This window comes from Ovis aries, chromosome 5, assembly GCF_016772045.2.
Source record: "Ovis aries strain OAR_USU_Benz2616 breed Rambouillet chromosome 5, ARS-UI_Ramb_v3.0, whole genome shotgun sequence".
NCBI classification, from domain to species: domain Eukaryota; kingdom Metazoa; phylum Chordata; class Mammalia; order Artiodactyla; family Bovidae; genus Ovis; species Ovis aries.
The window spans coordinates 40,872,222-40,889,657 of NC_056058.1; the positions used below are offsets into that span (position 1 = coordinate 40,872,222).

Below are 17,436 nucleotides of genomic sequence, written 5' to 3' on the forward strand. Positions count from 1 at the left end.
TCTTGGATAGACCGTGTTATAGCTCTCAGGTCTCAAATGGACCGTGTTATAGCTCCTAGACAAATCAGTGTTACAGCTCAGTGTTACAGCTCTATTTTATTTAGAAGATAGCAGGAAAATCCCAGAAGAGCGCCCCAGCACGCGGAAGAGAGCGAGCTGGCTCTGGCTCCTGTATTTATGTTTATCTCTCCCTGGGCCTGTCCTATGTAAATTGGGCCAGCCAGGAGTGTTGTTTGTTTTACCTGAGGTCTTCACTCCGGTCCTCGGACCTTCTTTTGATTCATTTTCGCGGGCTTTCCCTTCCTTGTCTGTAACACCGCCATTTTGGACTCCTTTTCCCTGTTCTACCTACCTAACAGTTGGAACTGAATTAAAACTGCATGATGGTGTCCTCTGGGCATTGCAGGATCGCTGGGTGCTTGACAAATACCCTAGGCAAACAAAACACCACTGTACTTGGCACCCGGGTTGACACAATAGGATTCCCCAAGCCCCCATCCCAGCAAGGTTCCTACCTCCGGGTTCCCATCCCTGAGGGGTCCTGTCTGCTGTACCCCCCAAGGTTTCCAGTCCTCCCCTCAAAACTGAGTGTGGCAGTGCTCCCACCTGGCCAAGTGTGGGGCGGAGGGAGAAGTGGGTCATCCATGCCATTCCATGGGGGTTCCATCACTTACCCCTCCTCATATCTATTCTCTCCCATAGACCAGGGGGTCTCACTGGGGGTGATTCTGCCCCAGAGACATCTGTGGTCCCCAGGACTTGGAAATCTGGCACTGAGCAAGTGGTGTGGCTCCACACCCTGTAATACCCAAGACACCCCACAGAGGGTGACCCCCCATAACAGCAGTACAGGGTGGGGGAGCCCCAATATGGATGGATGGACGTCGATTGTCTTCAAAGATTTGGGACTTTGCAAGATGAATGCCGCGCTTGCCCACCTGCAGAGGGAGAGGGCCAAGAGTCTGAGCCCATAGGATGTACCAGCCTCTCCCATGTGCATTCTCTAGCCTGCAGAAAAGCTGAAGCCCCTCCCACCTCCTAGGCCGACACAAATGGCCCTGTGCATGGTCCCTGACTGTTCTGGATGTTTCCCATCAGTGGAATCACACCCTGCATGTCCTTCTGTGTCCGCTTCTCTCACTGAGCATCATGTTCTCAGGGTCCGTCCACATGGTAGCAAGTGTCAGGGCTTCTCCTTCAGGGCTGAGGGATGCTCTGGGGTGTGGAGGGACCATGTGGTATTTGTCCCATTTATCCATCGATGGACACATGGGCTGTCCCTGTACCCTTGGCTGCTGTGGGTCTGTGGCTGCTCCGTCTGGCCACCACTATCCTGCAGTTGGCCTGCGGCATCAGCAACTAAGGATGTAATATCCCTCAGCGATTTCAGACCTCCAGATGTGAATGAGGTTCCCCAAAGGGAAACAAGGCCTGCGACTCAGATCCAGGAGATGCCGCCAGCCCCTTTGGTGACTGCTCAGGAGCTGCAGGAGGGGGCATGTGAGAAATCAAAAGGACAGGATGCTGCCCCCCGGTAGCCGAGATGCATAAAAGGAATGACGTCAATAATCCCAGACTCTCACATCTTCTCATATGGAGAAGAGTGTTAAATTCCTTGAGGTATCTGATTTTCCTTAATTAGCAGTAATCCTTTGAAGTTCTGACTGCCTGCCTCCATTGTGGCAAACTCCTGTAATCCTGACTCCTTCCCTGGCCTCCTCCATGCTACCTGAGACGCTGCCTCCCCAGCTTGAGGTCCTAACATTTCCACCAAATAAAATAACACAACTCTGTATTTTCAGGTGGTGACTACATTTTGTAGTTGACACAGGAATCTCAGCACCACACTCCCACCAGGGCCAGGGGGAGCTGTGGTTCTAGGGATTTCCGCAGTCCTGGGCAGGGACCTGGAGTGACTCCAGCAGGATGGAGATCAGTGGGGGCGGGTAGTGTTTGGAAGCCCAGCACCCTAGTGGGAGGAAGCTTATCTGTCTCCACAGAGGTTCCTTCCCGCCCAGCTGGGCCCCACCCCACCCCCGGTGATGGGAGCCCAGGGGTTTCAAGGGTTGGGAGCGGGGATGAGGCAGCTGCAGCAGGAGGCGCTGCCAGGTGGTCAGAGGGCTAGACCAGGGGCTCTGTTCTCAGCTGGACAGCTGGGGTAGGGGGAGGGACCCTGCAGAGAAAGAGTTTCCTGAAACAAGCCCCACAACCGACCCTTGGAGCAGCAGCTGTATCTGTCCCAGAACCTGGGCCCAGATGGCAACAGGGCAGCTCGACACAGTCAGGCCCCGACTGGCCCTGGACCTGGGAATGACTGCCATGAAGGAAGGTTGAGGTCAGTCTTTGGGGGACTAGACTGCAGGGAGGATCCCACACGGACCTCAGAGGGGCCTGTGGACCCCAGCCCCCTGCTTTGTTCCTAGGGTGAATCTGGTGCCTGTCCTTACTCCGAAATGGTTCTGCAGGGAAAATGTGAGCGACAGAGACAGAGAGATGGGGCACAGACAAAAAAAAGTGAGTAAAGAGGCAGGAGACAGGGAGGGAGAGACAGAGAACTAGAGACACAGAGATGGAGAGATAGAGATAAAGAGAGAGAGACAGGGGAGATGGAGAGACAGAGAGACGGCGGGGGGGGGGGCGGGGGGAGACAGGGAGGGAGAGACAGAGAACTAGAGACACAGAGATGGAGAGATAGAGATAAAGAGAGAGAGACAGGGGAGATGGAGAGACAGATAGAGAGACGGCGGGGGGGGGCGGGGGGAGACAGGGAGGGAGAGACAGAGAAATAGAGACACAGAGATGGAGAGATAGAGATAAAGAGAGAGAGAGACAGGGGAGATGGAGAGACAGATAGAGAGACGGCGGGGGCAGGGGGCGGGGGGAGACAGGGAGGGAGAGACAGAAGCAGGGGTGGGGAGGCAAATGTGGCCAAAGTGTTGACTGGGAATCCAGGTAGCTGGGGGGCGGGGGGTGGGGTGTTGCTGTCCCCAGACTCCTCTGCCATTTGAGGACGTCGCATAACAAACCTGAGAAACAAAGACTCCTCTCCATATTTCAGAATGACATATGAGCAAACAGGCCGAGGAAACCTGGAAAACCAGCACACCTTGAAGCTCGGCCCCCTTGCGGCCCGGGGAGGTCTTTGGTTAAGAACAGCCTCCCAGGTGGGCAGGGCAAGTCACGACTGTGTAGGGCAAGAGTCTGAATTGCCTGCAATCTTGGCTGGGGAGGCTGGACCCACTCTCACTCTCAGAGGCTTGCTTTGTCCTGCTTCACCCGTGGGACTTGCCCCCTAGGAAACATCACCAGCCCCGGGCCACCCCATCACAACCCCGGGTTCATTCGGGGTCATCCTCTGTCACTTTTCCAGGGAGGACAGAGGTGAGAGGGCGGCGGTATCTGTAAACCTCTCCCTCGCGTGTCCCCCTCCTCCCACACACACCGACCTTAAAGCCAGAGCCAGGCTGGCTTGTGGGGCGTGTCCAGGGCCAGGACTCACTCCTGCAGGGAGCCTCCCAGGCTCCCAGCCTGGTGTTCCCCCAAACTGGGCAGCCCACGGCACACTTTAGTCAACCCCAGCGCTAAAGGGATCAACCTCCAGACCCCCTGTACCAGCTCCTGGAGCTGCTCAGACAAAGCATAACCAACTAGGCCATTCACACGGCAGAAACCATACTCTTGGGAGGGTCTCTTCTGCCTCTTCTAGCTCCTGGGGGCTCCAGGCATCCTGGGCTTGTAGCCACATCATCCCAGCCTGTCCCTCCATCTTCACATGGCCTTTCTTTTTTTTCTTTTTAAGATTTATTTACTTACTTTTACTTTTGACCTCGCTGGGTCTTCGCTGCTTTACATAGCCTTTCTCTAGTTGCGTCAAGTAGGGGCTACTCTCTGGTTGCGGCGGCGTCTCTTGCTGCAGAGCATGGGCTCGGGGCACATGGGCTTAGTTGAGGCATGTGGAATCTTCCCAGACCAGGGATTGAACCTGTGTCTCCTCACTGGCAGGCAGACTCTTATCCACTGGACCCCCAGGGAAGCCCTTCTTCTCTGTCTCCTCAAGGACACTGGTCATTGGATGCAGGGCCACTCTAACCCAGAATGACCTTATATTAAGACCTTTAACAGTTACTCCACAAAGATGTTTTTCAAATAAGGCCCCATTCTCAGGTCTGGAAGCAACCACTGAACCCACTGCACCATCCTGTCCTCCCTAAATTCCACTCCTAACCTGCCCATACCCCACCCCCCTACCTGAGCCCCAGATCAGTCTAACAGCAGGAGCCCTCCCTCCCTCACTCAGATCCCTCCCAGGGCTCCTGAGTGCCCTGAGGATAAAATCCACACCCAAACCAGTCACTGCAGGGGGAGGGTTGGATTTCAAACTCCACCCTCACAGAAATATGCACATAAATCCTTAAGCTGGACCATCCTAGCCACAGAGAGATGGGTGTGATAAATCTCCCTGCTTTCTCTCCCCTTATCTGTGAGTTTGAAAGGTTTTGTAGGGAAAAGTAGAAAGCAAACAAAGCAAACTGCAAACAAAGTAAACTGGACAGAAGCTGGGGTCCCAAGTGGGAGGCCCAGGGCCAGAACTCTGGGAGCGGCCAAGGCGATGTGGGAAGGAGCCAGGCAGTGACCTGGGAAGGCATGCCTGGTGGCAGCAGACACTGCCCAGGCAGAGCTCAGGGCGGGAGCGGGGCCAGGGAAGCTGGAGCCAAGCCGTGGGGGAGGTGAGGGCTACAAGGCCCGAGGGTCAGTAGGGCCAGGCCCCAGGGCGGGGTTTGGAGCTGGCTTCTCTCTGTCTGGCTGAAGGCAGTAGAGGCCTGTCTGTGCACACTGCAGAGGTTGGGGGCTGCTCCCCTTCCTTCTGTCTGTGGGTCTCTGGGCCCCTCCCAGGGCGCCCTCAGGCCTCCAGAGGCCAGGGAAGGATGGGGATCCAGGGAGGATTTAACACTCCCATGGCCAGTTAGGGGTACTGGCTGAGTGCCGACCAGAGCGTGGCAGCAAGCCCAGGTCAGGCTGCTTGGCCCTGCCTGCACGCACCTCCAGCGAGGAGCACAGGGCACCCACGAGGGCAGAGAGTGACCAGGAGGCCAGGGGAGTTAGTTACAGAGGGTGACCAGACCGGCTGCTTTGACAGATGGGGTCAGAGTGAGGCAGGAGACAGACGGGCCCCAAGCTAGGTATTTACAGCTGGCCTCCTGTTCACACATCCCGGGGTGAGGAGATGAGCTCCAGGAGTCCATGCATCACCAGCCCCCTGATTACATTTCCTGAAGCAGGAGACAAACGGGCTCCAGGACAACATATTCATGACTGACTCCTTTTCATAAAAACCAACTAATGGAGGGCTTCCCTGGTTACTCAGTGGTAAAGAATCTGTCTGCCAATGCAGGAGACAGGGGTTCAATCCCTGGTCTGGGAAGATCCCACACACCTCAGAGTGTCTGAGCCCATGCAGCGTAACTATTGAAGCCCATGTGCTCTGGAGCTCATGCTCCTCAGTAAGAGCAACTGCGATGAGAAGCTCGTGCACCACAGCTAGAGAGCAGCCCCCGCTCCACACAATAGAGAAAGCCCAGCCAGCGGCGATGACCCAGTGAGACCAAAGTAACAAGTAAAGATAAAAACACATAGCAACAGGGATGGGGTGAATAACCAGCCATCGGGCATTTTTATGGCAGGAACAGATTGGGACCAGGGTCTGTTATTAATAAAAGGCCAGAAGGTCACACACTTCCCATCCTTGGGGCAAAGAAGACACTAGACATGGGCGAAACCTCATGGGGTCAGAAAGGTAGGGGATGCTAGCCCATAATAAGTAGTTTGTTGTTCAGTCGCTAAGTTGTGTCCAGCTCTTTGCAACCCCATGCAGCACACCAGGCTTCCCTGTCCTTTACTATCTTCTGGAGTTTGCTCAAGTTCACGTCCATTGAGGCAGTGATGCTATCTAACCATCTCATCCTGTGCTGTCCTGTACTCCTTTTACCCTCAATCCTCCCCAGCTTCAGGGTCTTTTACAATGAGTCATCTCTTCGCATCAGGTGGCCAAAGTATTGGAGTACTGCTACCCCCTCCCATAAGCCTCTGCTATGAGATCCATCTTAACTGAGGGGTGCCTGTTGCACCAAGGGGAGGGTCCAGAGGCAAATTAGCCAGGGGGTCAAAACAACACAATTGGCCAAAAAGAAGACAAAGACCTGGAAAACTTCACCCTTCCCTGACTCAGTCAGTAAAGAATCTGCCCGCAATGCAGGAAACCCAGGTTCAATCCCTGGGTCAGGAAGATCCCATGGAGGAGGAAATAGCGACCCACTCCAGTATTCTTCCCCGGGAAATGCCACGGATAGAGGAGCCTGGTGGGCTACATTCCATAGGGTCAAAAAGAGTTGGACACGACAGAGATTAACACTACTCATAAATGAATTAGGAGAAAGCAATGGCACCCCACTCCAGTACTCTTGCCTGGAAAATCCCATGGACGTAGGAACCTGGTAGGCTGCAGTCTATGGGGTCGCTAACAGTTGGACAGGACTGAGCGACTTCACTTTGACTTTTCACTTTCATGCATTGGAGAAGGAAATGGCAATCCATTCCAGTATTCTTGCCTGGAGAATCCCAGGGACGGAGGAGCCTGGTGGGCTGCAGTCCATGGGGTCGCAGAGAGTGGACACAACTGAAGCGACTTAGCAGTAGCAGCAACAGCATAAAGGAATTAAATACTTCCCAGAGGAGTGACTCTCTCTCTGAATTTGCCCCTGGATCTTTCCGCAAGGACTTTTATTTTCAATAAACTTTGGACTTTATTCTTTATTTTCTGCATTCTGGCCAGGCAGGCAAGGACTCAGAACCCAGCCCCTCACTGCTGGTCCCTGTGGTCCAGCGGTAAGGTCTCCTGCTACTGCTCTCTGCCCTTATAGCTTTCAAGGTCCAGCATCTCGAAGGGCCTATGGAATACAGGGCTGCAGTGAAATCTGAATTTCTGACAGAGAACAGATCTTTTTTTTTTTTTTTTTAGTTCTACCAGTTTATTGCTACTGACCTGTCACCCTCCACCCTCATGCACACATGCTCAGTCATGTGACACCATGGACTGCAGCCTGCCAGGTTCCTCTGTCCATGGGATTCTGCAGGCAAGAATACTGGAGTGGGTTGCCATTTCTTTCTCCATAGATCATTTTTAATATAAGTATAAACCAGACAGTGCATGGGATATACTTATACTGAATAATTAGTGACTTTTGGAAGATCTGAAATTCCAGTGTAACTCAGAGTCCTCTGTTTTTATTTGCTAAATCTGGCCACCTTTGCTCGGGTAATCCTGAAAAAACTGTTCTTGGAAGCAGAAGGGGACAGGGACCACCATCCTGAACTGGCAAAGAGGGGGTCCGGTGGGTGCAGGACAGCCAGGTCTGCAGGAGCCGCTGCTTTGTTCCATTGACACAAACAGAGCCTTCCTGGCAGCCTAGAGATCTCCTCAGCCCCGCTCCGGGTGGGCAGGGGGCCCAGAGTTCCGTCGCGGCCCGGAGGTGCTTTGAGGCCAGCTGGCAGCCTGCCTCCCTCATCCAGCACGTCCGTCTCCATACCACTCCCTGCGGGCTCGCTGAGCCTGCCAGCCCCAGGCCCCGGCCCTGCTGGATCCAGGAAGGGTCCTTGCCTCCCCTCCCTCACTGCCTCCATATCAGCAAGTCCAGGCTCCTCTACCATGCCCTTCCAGCCCAGGCTCTATCAGCTGACCCCCTACCTCCTTCGGCCCCAGCCAGCTGCCCTCCATCACCCCCGACAAGGCTGCCGGGAGACTTACAGCTCAGCCCTTCCCTGGCTGCTGCCCCCTCGTCATTCATGGGTAACCTCCAACATCATCATCTCCAAGAGGCCTCCTGATCCACATCACCCCATTTTTTAATTGAGATGATTCACTTACCATACAGTTCACCCATTTGAGCGTAAAGGGTTTTGGTACATTCGGAGTTGAGCACACTTTACTGCAATTAATTCCAGAACAATCTATCACTCCACAAGGAAGCCTGGTCCCCACCAGCAGTCACTTCCCATGTCCTCCCTCAGCCCCTGACAACCAGGAACCTGCTCCCTGTCTGTGGATCGGCCTGTTCTGGACATTTCCCATCAGTGGAATCACACCCTGTGTGTCCTTCTGTATCTGCTTCTCTCACCGAGCATCGCGTTCTCAGGGTCCCTCCACGTGGTAGCAAGTGTGAGGGCTTCTCTCCCTTTCAGAGCTGAGTGATATTCTGGTGTGTGAAGGGATCACATTTTTTAATTCATTCAACCCGCTGATGAGCATCTGGGCTCTGGGCTGTTGCACTTTTTGCTATTGTGCTGTGAACACTGCAGCTTCGGAAGTTTCTTTGTGGACCTGAGTTTTCAGTTCTCCTGGACACACACCTAGGACTGGCATTGCTGGCATAAGTTATCACTTCATTTAACCTTTTGAGGAATGGAAGCATGGTTCGTTCCACCTCCTCATCAGCCCTGCACAGGGCTCCACTTTCCCCATCTCATTATTTCATGACATCACAGTGGCTGTGAAGTGGTGTCTCACTGTGGTTTCCACTTGCCCGCCCCTGAGCACCTTCTCATGTGCTTATGCTGTCTATTTAGGTGTCTTTTTCTGAAAGATGTGTTTTCAGATCCTCTATTTTGTAACTGGGTTATTTGTTTTCTTTTATACTTTTTATAAAGTTGAGTTAAAAAAAAAGTTGAGTTGTAAGTATTCTTTATATATTCTAGGTACAAATCCCTTATCACATACATGCTTTACCAGTATTTCCTTCCATCAGGTAGACTGTCTTTTCACTTTCTTCTTTGAAACAGAAAAGTTTTTAAGGGCTTTCCTGATCTGGCTCAGTGGTAAAGAATCTACCTGCCAGTGCAGGAGAAACAAAATCCCACATGCCTCGGGGCAACAAAACCCACACACCACAACTGCTTAGCCTACGCTCTAGAGCCCAAGAGCTGCAACTACTGAAGCCAGCGTGACCTAGAGCCCATGCACAGAGTCTTAACCACTGGACCACCAGGAAAATCCCCCAGATTTTAATTTCGATGAACTCCAAAATATCTGATTTTTTGTTGTTTTTGCTCGTGGTTTGGTGGCATTCATAAGAAAACATTACCTAAACCAAGGTCACAAAGACTATGTACAATATACCCTGGGTTTTTGTGTGTGTGTGTGTCATTTTTCAAAGTATTTGTCGTAAAACACGGGCACCTCAGGGTATGCAGTCCAGCCAAATACAGGACGACCAGTTACGCTCTATTCGGACAAATGATGATACTTTCCTTGCAAAGCAGTGTGCATACACTGCAGTGAACACTTACACTACGAAATTACTCATCCTTTACCTGGAATTCAAATGTAACTGCTGTCGGGCTATTTGTATTTGCTAAATCTGGCAGTCCACCCCAGGGGACATAGCCTACATGTTCACAGTGATCCCCATCGCCTCCGTCGCTGCTTTTTTAAGTTTCTTGCACTGGGGTAAAGTACCCAGAAATTGAGCATTTTAACTACTTGGAGCGTAAATCAAGCCAAAAAGAGGCGAGGCTCCCGGCCCAGGCTCCCAGACCCCGCCCCGTTTCTTAGCAACGTAACCACGCCCCTGGAGACAGGGCGTAGCTCATCCGGGTGATCACACGGCTCCGCCCACTCGGCTTCCGTAGAACGAGTCGGCTCGGGCAGGAATATGCGTACAGGCGTCAGTGCGCGTGCGTAGATGGTGGGCGACGCACCATGCACACGCCCCGCCCCGCAACGCTCTCTGCGTGCGCGCGCCCGGCGACTGCCGGGTTCTTATAGTGCCGCGGGCTGCGGTTGCCCGGGGACGGCGGGACGGCGGGACAGCGGGACATGGCGGCCGGTCAGATCGCGGTGTTGGGGCTCGTGCTGCTGAGCGCCCAGGGTGGCTTCGGGGCAGGTCAGGACCTTGGGGTGGGGGCGCGAAGCCTGTCGGTGGTCCGAGCTGGCAGGGAGCAGCAGCTCGCCTTCAGCTTAATGGGAGACCCTGGCCTCTGCGAGAGGGGGACTCACGGCCTGGCAACGGATACCCCGGCCCGGGCGGGAGAGGAACCTCGGACCCGGGAGGGAGACCCCAGGGGACTAAAACCCGCCTTGTGGAGGGAGACCCAGGCCCGGGGGGCTGGGGAGGGAGACTCCGGGCTGAAGCAGATCTGCGCGAGGCAGCTTATGAGGAGCCTTCCCAGCTCGGAGAGCTGGAGCGTGGGGCGCAGGGGAACCCCTGGCGCCGAGACACTGGCTGTCATCCGGGAGGTGGGTGGATTTTTGTCCCCAAGGGGACCCGGGGCTCCCCGGCACGTGACGGCCCCTGAGGCGGGCTGGCTTTTCGGCCGGAGGGATTGTCGCATTCTTGCCAGGATTTAGGTCCCATGTCTCACTCTGATCGTGCACTCACCCCTGGGGTCGCCGAAACACTTAAACCTTTGTGAGGAGGCCGACACTCCACCTCCTCCAGTTCTGTCTGATTTCAGGGCCCAGGAGGAGGTGGCGGTGTTTCACCCTCCTGCTTTTACCGGGATAGGAGTTGGAGGCACCGGCCTGGAGGGGAGGTGTTCCAAGGTCACCCGACTCAGAGCAGGAAGTGTAGGGGGACCGTCTGTTTTTACAGACTCTCCATCGAGGCTCTGTTTGCCAAGCTTCCTTAAGGTTGAGGCAGCGTGTTTGGTGGGCAGGTCGGATTTAGAGAATGCTTGCCTGAAAATGCATTAAGGCGTGCCTTTCCTGGATAAAGCCCCACAGACTCTGCCTGAAAGACAGATTTTTTTTTTTTTTCTTGTGTGGATCGAGGCTTTCAGTTGGTTCTAGGTTAACGATTTATACTGACTGGCACACGGAGAACAAAGTGCAAACCAACGGGGTCTGGGTCTCTTCCCCAGGGGAGGCGGGAACAGGTGGGCTCTGAGCAGGGTGCCAGCTGCCCTAGGGTGTGGGAGGGCCTGCATGTTGGGGAAGCTTCCCCTGGTTGCTCCTGACCCACTTTAAGATCCAAGATCTTAGTCCACCTCTTTTCTCTTCCTTATAATCAAAGTGGCCCTTTATTAACCACCTCTGGGTGAGGCCCTGGCAGCTTGAGCCCTCCAGGTGCAGGCCTCGCTGGCCAGTGGGGCAGGAGGCCCTTTGTGGCCCTCTGTAGAGGGCCGTTCCTCCGGCGGTCCATCACCCTTCGCTGAGGACTGCTCGCGTGCTCATGCGCGCGCGCACACACACACACACACGCGCGCACACACACACGCGCGCACACACACACACACGTGTACTGGGTTTCGGGGGGGAGGGGTGGTCAGTCCTGGTTTATTCTCCTGGGGCAGTGTCTGCCTCATCCTCCATTTTCACTTTCCACCTTTTCCAGGGACTCTGGCAGAGACCAAAAAGTCTGGGTCCCATGTCCTTTTTCTGCCTGGGGTGACGTTCGTGGGAGTGTTTGCCTCTCCTGGCCAGGTCAGGAGAAATTTGCCTCAGGGCCCTCTTCGGCCCTTCTGTCACCTGAGGCCCCAGGACAGTGTTCCTCCTGGGAGGGACCTGCAGTCCAGGGACCAGGGTCCCCTGGTCCTGGCACAGCTGGTGGGCGGGCAGGGGCTTGCTTGCTGGTGAAGGACTGGGCCCCCGCCGGCACAGTGGAGGGGTGAGCAGCCCGGGCTGGCCTTCCAGAGGTGGTCTCCTGTCTGCCTCATCCCAGGAGCTCCCTCTGGGCTGTGTACCGAGGCCTGCCTGGCCCTGCGCCCGGCCCGGCTGCTGAGTGGGCAAGGAAGATGGGTGGCTGTTTTTAGATGAAGGTGACTTTACTTGAGAACGTGGGTTGCAGTCACATGGCCAGGAAAGGAGGAGGGTCAGGCGCCCTCCCTTCCTGGGCTCTGCTGCGTCTGGCCGGAGCCCCTGTGAGTCCTGAGGGTGCTGCCCGGGCCTCCTGGGTGCTGGGCTGGCTGGAGGTCAGGCGTGCTTTTCCCATCAGCGCTTCCTGAGGGGCACTGGGAGGTGTCTTTCGTCGTGGCCCTGTCCTGGTGACCGTCAGTGTCAGAGGTGTCACAGCCTCCGTGGTGGCCTTGGGTGGCTGCAGCCTCTGCCCCTCCCCCACACACACGCACAGGAGGGACCCAGCCCTGCTGATGGGCATCCAGGATGGGGCAGATCACTCGAGGGGGTAGGATGACTCCCTTGCTGTGTGCAGGCCTCTGACCAAGCCTAGGGTGTTGGCCTGCAGGGCCTCAGCTGGAGAGGCCCTCCTGGTTGATTCTGGCCCCCCGCTGGCCTCTGTAGACGCCCTGGGTGGGGTTGGGGCCCTGCCTCTGCCCCTCTCTGAGAGCTGAGGCCTCACCTTGCTGCCACCTGCAGGTGGCCTGGGGCACTTCTTTTCTCTCTCTGGAGGCAGGGTGGGGCCTGTATAAGACCTGCTTGAACTCCTTCCTAGCACCCTTGAGTCCGAGGGCCTGTCTGGGAGAATGGGGGCTGCCAGCCTCACTTTCTGCCCTGACTCACCTCCCAGCTCTGCACAGAGCTGCTGGTTTTGCAATCTTGGGAAATCTTGACAGAGAAACGGGTGACTGGAGGCAAGCCTTCGAAAGTGGTGCAAAGGTGGTATCCAGCCTCACACCCCTGTGTCTGTCACCACCTAGCCTGGGGACTGGGTTACCTGTGGGCTTCCCTGGGTGGTTAGACTTGAAGGTGGGCCTGTCCCTGGGCCTTGTAGCCGGCCAGGCACATTCTCCTACACAACCTGTGTGCACACGTGTGCAGGTGCTGCTGTGGGAGAGTCCCGGGGCAGGGCACCCAGAGGTGCCAAGGGGCCTGCTTTGCTTCAGGCCCTGCTGGCCTGACTTCTGAGACATGCTGTCCTCCTTTAAAGAAAGCCAGCAGGTGGCTGGAGGTGGGGCAGTGAGGACTGGTGCTCAGGAAGAGACCCTACCGGGCCGTCCCTGTATCCTGTCCACGGGCTCCCTTGGGTCTCCCTCCTCCACCGGAAGGAAGCTGGTGTCTCCCGAACCAGAACTAGAGCTGGGGTCTAGATCAGCCTGTGGCCAGCCCACCCAGGACCTAAAGCCGAAGGCAGCCCAGCTGTGAAATCTGTCCTGGGATTCAAGCTTCAGTCTCCTGGGTGGCTGGGAGTCAGTGTTGACAGGGGTTGGGGGTGGGGGGCTGAGCAGGCTGTGCTCTTAGGACGGTCTCTGGTTGGGATATAGGGCATCATCTGGAGTTTTCACTGTCTCCAATCGCTCCACCAGCTTCTAATGCTTTGTCTGTGGTGTCAAATGGCACCATGACCCCATTGAGGAAGCGGGAGTCCGGATGGCGGCCTGGGCTGCTTTCTGGCTGGATGAGCTGTCCCAGTGCAGCCCTGGGCTCTGCTTTATGCCAGAGGCCTCTGGGCTGGCTTATTCTGCGCATTCATCCTGGGAGTATGGCCTTCTCCAAGGGACACCTCGGGGGTGTGTGTGTGGGTGACGGTTCCAGAGAAACAGACACCTCCTGGTGGATGACCTGGCAGCCAGCTATATTACAAAGTCCACTGTCCCCAGGCATAGTGAGAGCCCCGTGCAGCCACGGATCCCAGGGGGCTGACGGGAGTGTCCCCGGGAAGCCTGCTCCCAGTGCTGGGAAAGGGCTGTGGTGTGGACATGACTGAAGGTCAGCACCTGGAGGCACAGCCCGACCCCCAAAACGGCTCCTCCTCTGGGCTGCCTCCTGGTTCCTCCCTGAATGCTTGGAAGCCTGGAGTGTCCTGCCCTGGTTCCTGCGGAGGGACCTTCCCTAGCTCAAGCCCAGTCCCCCTCTCCGGAACCATCCACCTGCTTCTGACCATCTGGTTCTAAGGGGCTTCGCATTTTGGTTCCTAAAGAGAAGGTCGTAAGAAATGGAGAGGTTTGCCTGGCTGGAAACAAAGTGGTACAGCTGCTGGGCATCGCCCCAGTATCCAGGCAGGGCACTGCATGGAGGCTTGGTGGCAGGTGTGGCCTCCTGGGAGGCAGGCACATCCAGCTGGGCTGCTGCAGCCCCATGGCCTGAGCAGACCTGTCCCACATGGTGCCCTTGCCTTGGTTGGGGTGGGGGGAACATACCAGGCCACCCAGAGGGGGCAGACCCAGCACTCACCGTCCTGGTCCTTGTTCTGGCATGAGGTGGGTGCTGCTGCTCCCCTGACACCTGCGGACCATTCCCCCAGAGTCCCGCCCCAGATCCCAGGGGAGGACCTTCCAGAGCCCTTGTGCTTCTGGACTCTGGGGACTAGCCCTGGCCTCCCTTCCCCTGTGGTGGGGGCTGGGGCCCATGGCAGACTGACACCATGGGTTCTCCTGATGGATTTTCCTGATGCTTTTTGCATTTCTCTTTGGCTCCCCAGGGAGCAGGATCTGGACTAACATAGACAATGACGGCTCCAAAACGCGTCTCACCTGTGCCTTGAATCACAGTGCCACTGAGATTGTGGGCCACCGCTGGGTGAAGGGTGGTAAGGTGCTGAAGGAGGACGCCCTGCCTGACCTGAAGACGGAGTATGAGTAAGTGGGGCCACCATACAGACGGGTGTGGAGATGGCTGAGGTCCAGGATCCAGGGAAGTTCCCAGGCTGCCAGACTCCACCACCTTCAAGACCCTTCCTGCTTCCTGTGGATTGGGGTCCCCCACTTCTGGCTCGCTGGGCCCTGGGCCCCGCAGGGAGCAGCTGCAGAAGCTGCCATGGGCTTGGACGGCGGCCAGGCCAGGGCTCCTGGGTGTGGTCCCTCTTGCCCAGGAATCTGCCCTCTTCAGCCTGCTTCCTTCATCTGCTTGCAGGGTGGACTCGGAAGACCGCTCAGGCCAGTACTCCTGCATCTTCCTTCCGGAGCACGCGGGCCGCACCGATCTGGAAGTGAGGGGTAGGCGCAGATCCCACCTTGGGGGCTGGGGCAGGGCAGCTCCACCTCCATCTCTGGCTGGGGGTCAGGCTCCAGACTGCCCTCTTCCCCGCAGGACCCCCCAGCATCAAGGCTGTGAAGAAGTCAGAGCACGCCACAGAGGGGGAGACTGTGATCCTGGTCTGCAAATCGGACTCCTTCCCGCCGGTCATCAACTGGCTGTGGTACAAGGAGAGCGAGTCTGGGGACCAGGTCATCACCAACAGCACCCAGAGCAAGTTCTTCGTGGTCTCCTCGGAGAGCCGCACAGAGCTGCACATCCCCAACGTGGACCTGAAGGAGGACCCCGGCAAGTACGTGTGCAACGGCACCAGCTTGGAGGGCACCAGCCAGGCGGCCATCACGTTGCGCGTGCGCAACCGCTTCGCTGCCCTTTGGCCCTTCCTGGGCATCGTGGCCGAGGTGCTTGTGCTGGTCACCATCATCTTCATCTATGAGAAGAGGCGGAAGCCAGACGAGGTCCTGGATGGTGAGCCTGTGCCACAGTCCCTCCACTCCCTCCTGGGTGGGGGACCCTGGGCCTCTCCAGGGGGATGTGCTCCCTTCCCTGGCAGGGAGTCTTCTGGCCCGTGAGACCTCACCTCCCCTCTCCTCCTCACTGGGCTGCCTGGTGGGGTGTTCGGGGCCAGTTGCCTGCCTGCGGGGGTGCTCCAGGGTATCAGACCCACCAAGACCCCAGACAGCCCATGCGAGGGTTCCTGTCCCAGGGGCGGCTGAGGGCAGAGTGCTGTGTGTTAGGGCCACCCAGTGAGGGGTCTGGTGTGGGGAACCCCTGACGCCTGCCCCTTCTCTTGCATGTGGCCACCTCTGCTCTGCTCAGATGAAGACATAGGCTCTGCTCCACTGTAAGTCCCCTGCTGTGGAGTGGGTGGGCAGGGGAGGGGCTGGGACCCTGATCCAAGGAGAGGGGGTGGAAGGAGCAGGGAGTCCCAGCAGTCCCTCTTCCTGAGGTCTCCTTTGCCCCCAGGAAGAGCAGTGCGAACCCCTTGAATGACAAGGACAAAAATGTTCGCCTGAGGAACTCCAGCTGAGAGGTGAAGGGGAGGGGAGGGCATGGCATCTGGGGCTGGGGCGGGGCTGGGGCCCTGCTCCTGGGCTGGTCTGAGTCCCCACTTCCCACAGGACCAGGATGAGTCTACAGGCAGCGCAGAGAACAGCCCCACGCTCTTCCCTCTCTGGAAACCCCCCAGCGAAAGTAGACCGTGTTGTACATTCAGACTACACATTTTCTCTCCTTTTTTAAAAACCGAAGTAGGGTTTTCTATGTGTAGAATTCTGCTCCTTAGGGGCTTTGCTTTTCTTGTTTAAACATCTCGTGAGCACCCCAGGCCTCATGAGGTTTGTGTAAGGCTCCTGCTGCACCCCCCCATCCCACTGGTCCCCTGGGGTATTGGTGTCCTGATCTATTCACAGGGCAGGGGTGAAGGCTCCTGCCCCAGGTCCACCTCTGAGGCTGCTGGGCTGGGCTGGGCTGGGCTGGAGCCAGGCCCCTGCCCTTTGTGGAAGGTCACAGGAAGGTCCCAGGCTGTGTGCCGTGCCAAGCGTCCTGCCGTGTGGAGCCAGTGTTGTCAGGTCACTGCAGGTCTGACCGCGTGGCGGCATTAAGGGCATCTGCCTCACCAACCCCGTCTGCACACACGGAGGGAGGTAGTCTGGCCGACAGTCTCAGAGCCGCTGTGCTGGGCCTTAGCCCCACTCCCTACCATCCTGCTCACAATAAAGTCTGACCCTTATCCTCCGTCCTCTGTTGTGTGTCTGTGCGGGGCCTGGGGCTCACTAGGAGAGCTCGGGAGATGGGGAGGTTTAGATGGTGAGGCTGAGCACTAAAACATGCGGAGACTAGAGCATGATGGCTGGAGTGCTGGGGCCTAGGTGAGGGGAAAAGGTGGGAAGGGATGGGAGGAGCCCTGCAGCAGAACTGGAGTCACCCGCTGGCTCTTCAGGCAGCAGCCCTTCTAATAAGCCTGTTTATGTCCTTCGAAGGGAATCTGGGCAAAACCAAGGCATCCTTCCCACAGGGTCCCCAGGTCAGGCAGCCTTCACCCCAGCTGCCAGGCACGCCCTTCCTGGGCAGACCACTCCCTGTGTCTTGGTGGGCCTCATTCGAGCTGAAAGTCTGTCCAGAAGGCATAGTGGGTGGGGTGGGGGACTCAAGGAGGGGCAGGGCCAATGCCCTGAGACCCTCCAGGGGGAGAAGAGGGTTGCCTGCTTGCCCATCCTGTACCCCAGTAGCTGGGCCAAATGGGGAAGCATGAGTGGGGCCAAACCCTGGGCATGGGCAACCTGAGCCACAGGGTTGTATGGTCCCCCAGGTGCTCTCTAGAGGCCTGCAGATCTTCAGGTCTGGATGAGGGGCTCGGACCCCTGCTTTTCGGGAGAGGCAGGGGTCTCAGTGTTGGGCTGGCTTTTCCCATATTTCCAGAGAAGCCGGAGATCTGGTGGTAGTGGTTTAGTCGCTAAGTCGTGTCCACCTCTTGTGACCCCACAGACTAGCCTGCCAGGCTCTTCTGTCAATGG

At 56.8% G+C, this 17,436-nt stretch overlaps 1 protein-coding gene across 2 annotated transcripts; it reads left to right on the forward strand.

Annotated features, from left to right (window-relative positions):
- The first annotated feature begins 9,838 nt into the window (after nt 1–9,838).
- Nucleotides 9,839–16,652, forward strand: BSG (basigin (Ok blood group)). Of its 2 annotated transcripts, XM_004008761.5 has the most exons (7): nt 9,839–9,935; nt 14,367–14,523; nt 14,798–14,880; nt 14,975–15,388; nt 15,740–15,764; nt 15,887–15,953; nt 16,042–16,652. In XM_004008761.5, exons 1-6 carry the CDS (start codon nt 9,869–9,871, stop codon nt 15,948–15,950), a joined length of 810 nt encoding a protein of 269 aa, XP_004008810.2. In that variant the 5' UTR covers nt 9,839–9,868; the 3' UTR covers nt 15,951–15,953; nt 16,042–16,652. The 2 variants fall into 2 exon arrangements, with proteins under 2 accessions (XP_004008810.2, XP_060272402.1); XM_060416419.1 differs by having other exon boundaries at nt 14,975–16,652.
- The last annotated feature ends 784 nt before the right edge of the window (nt 16,653–17,436 follow it).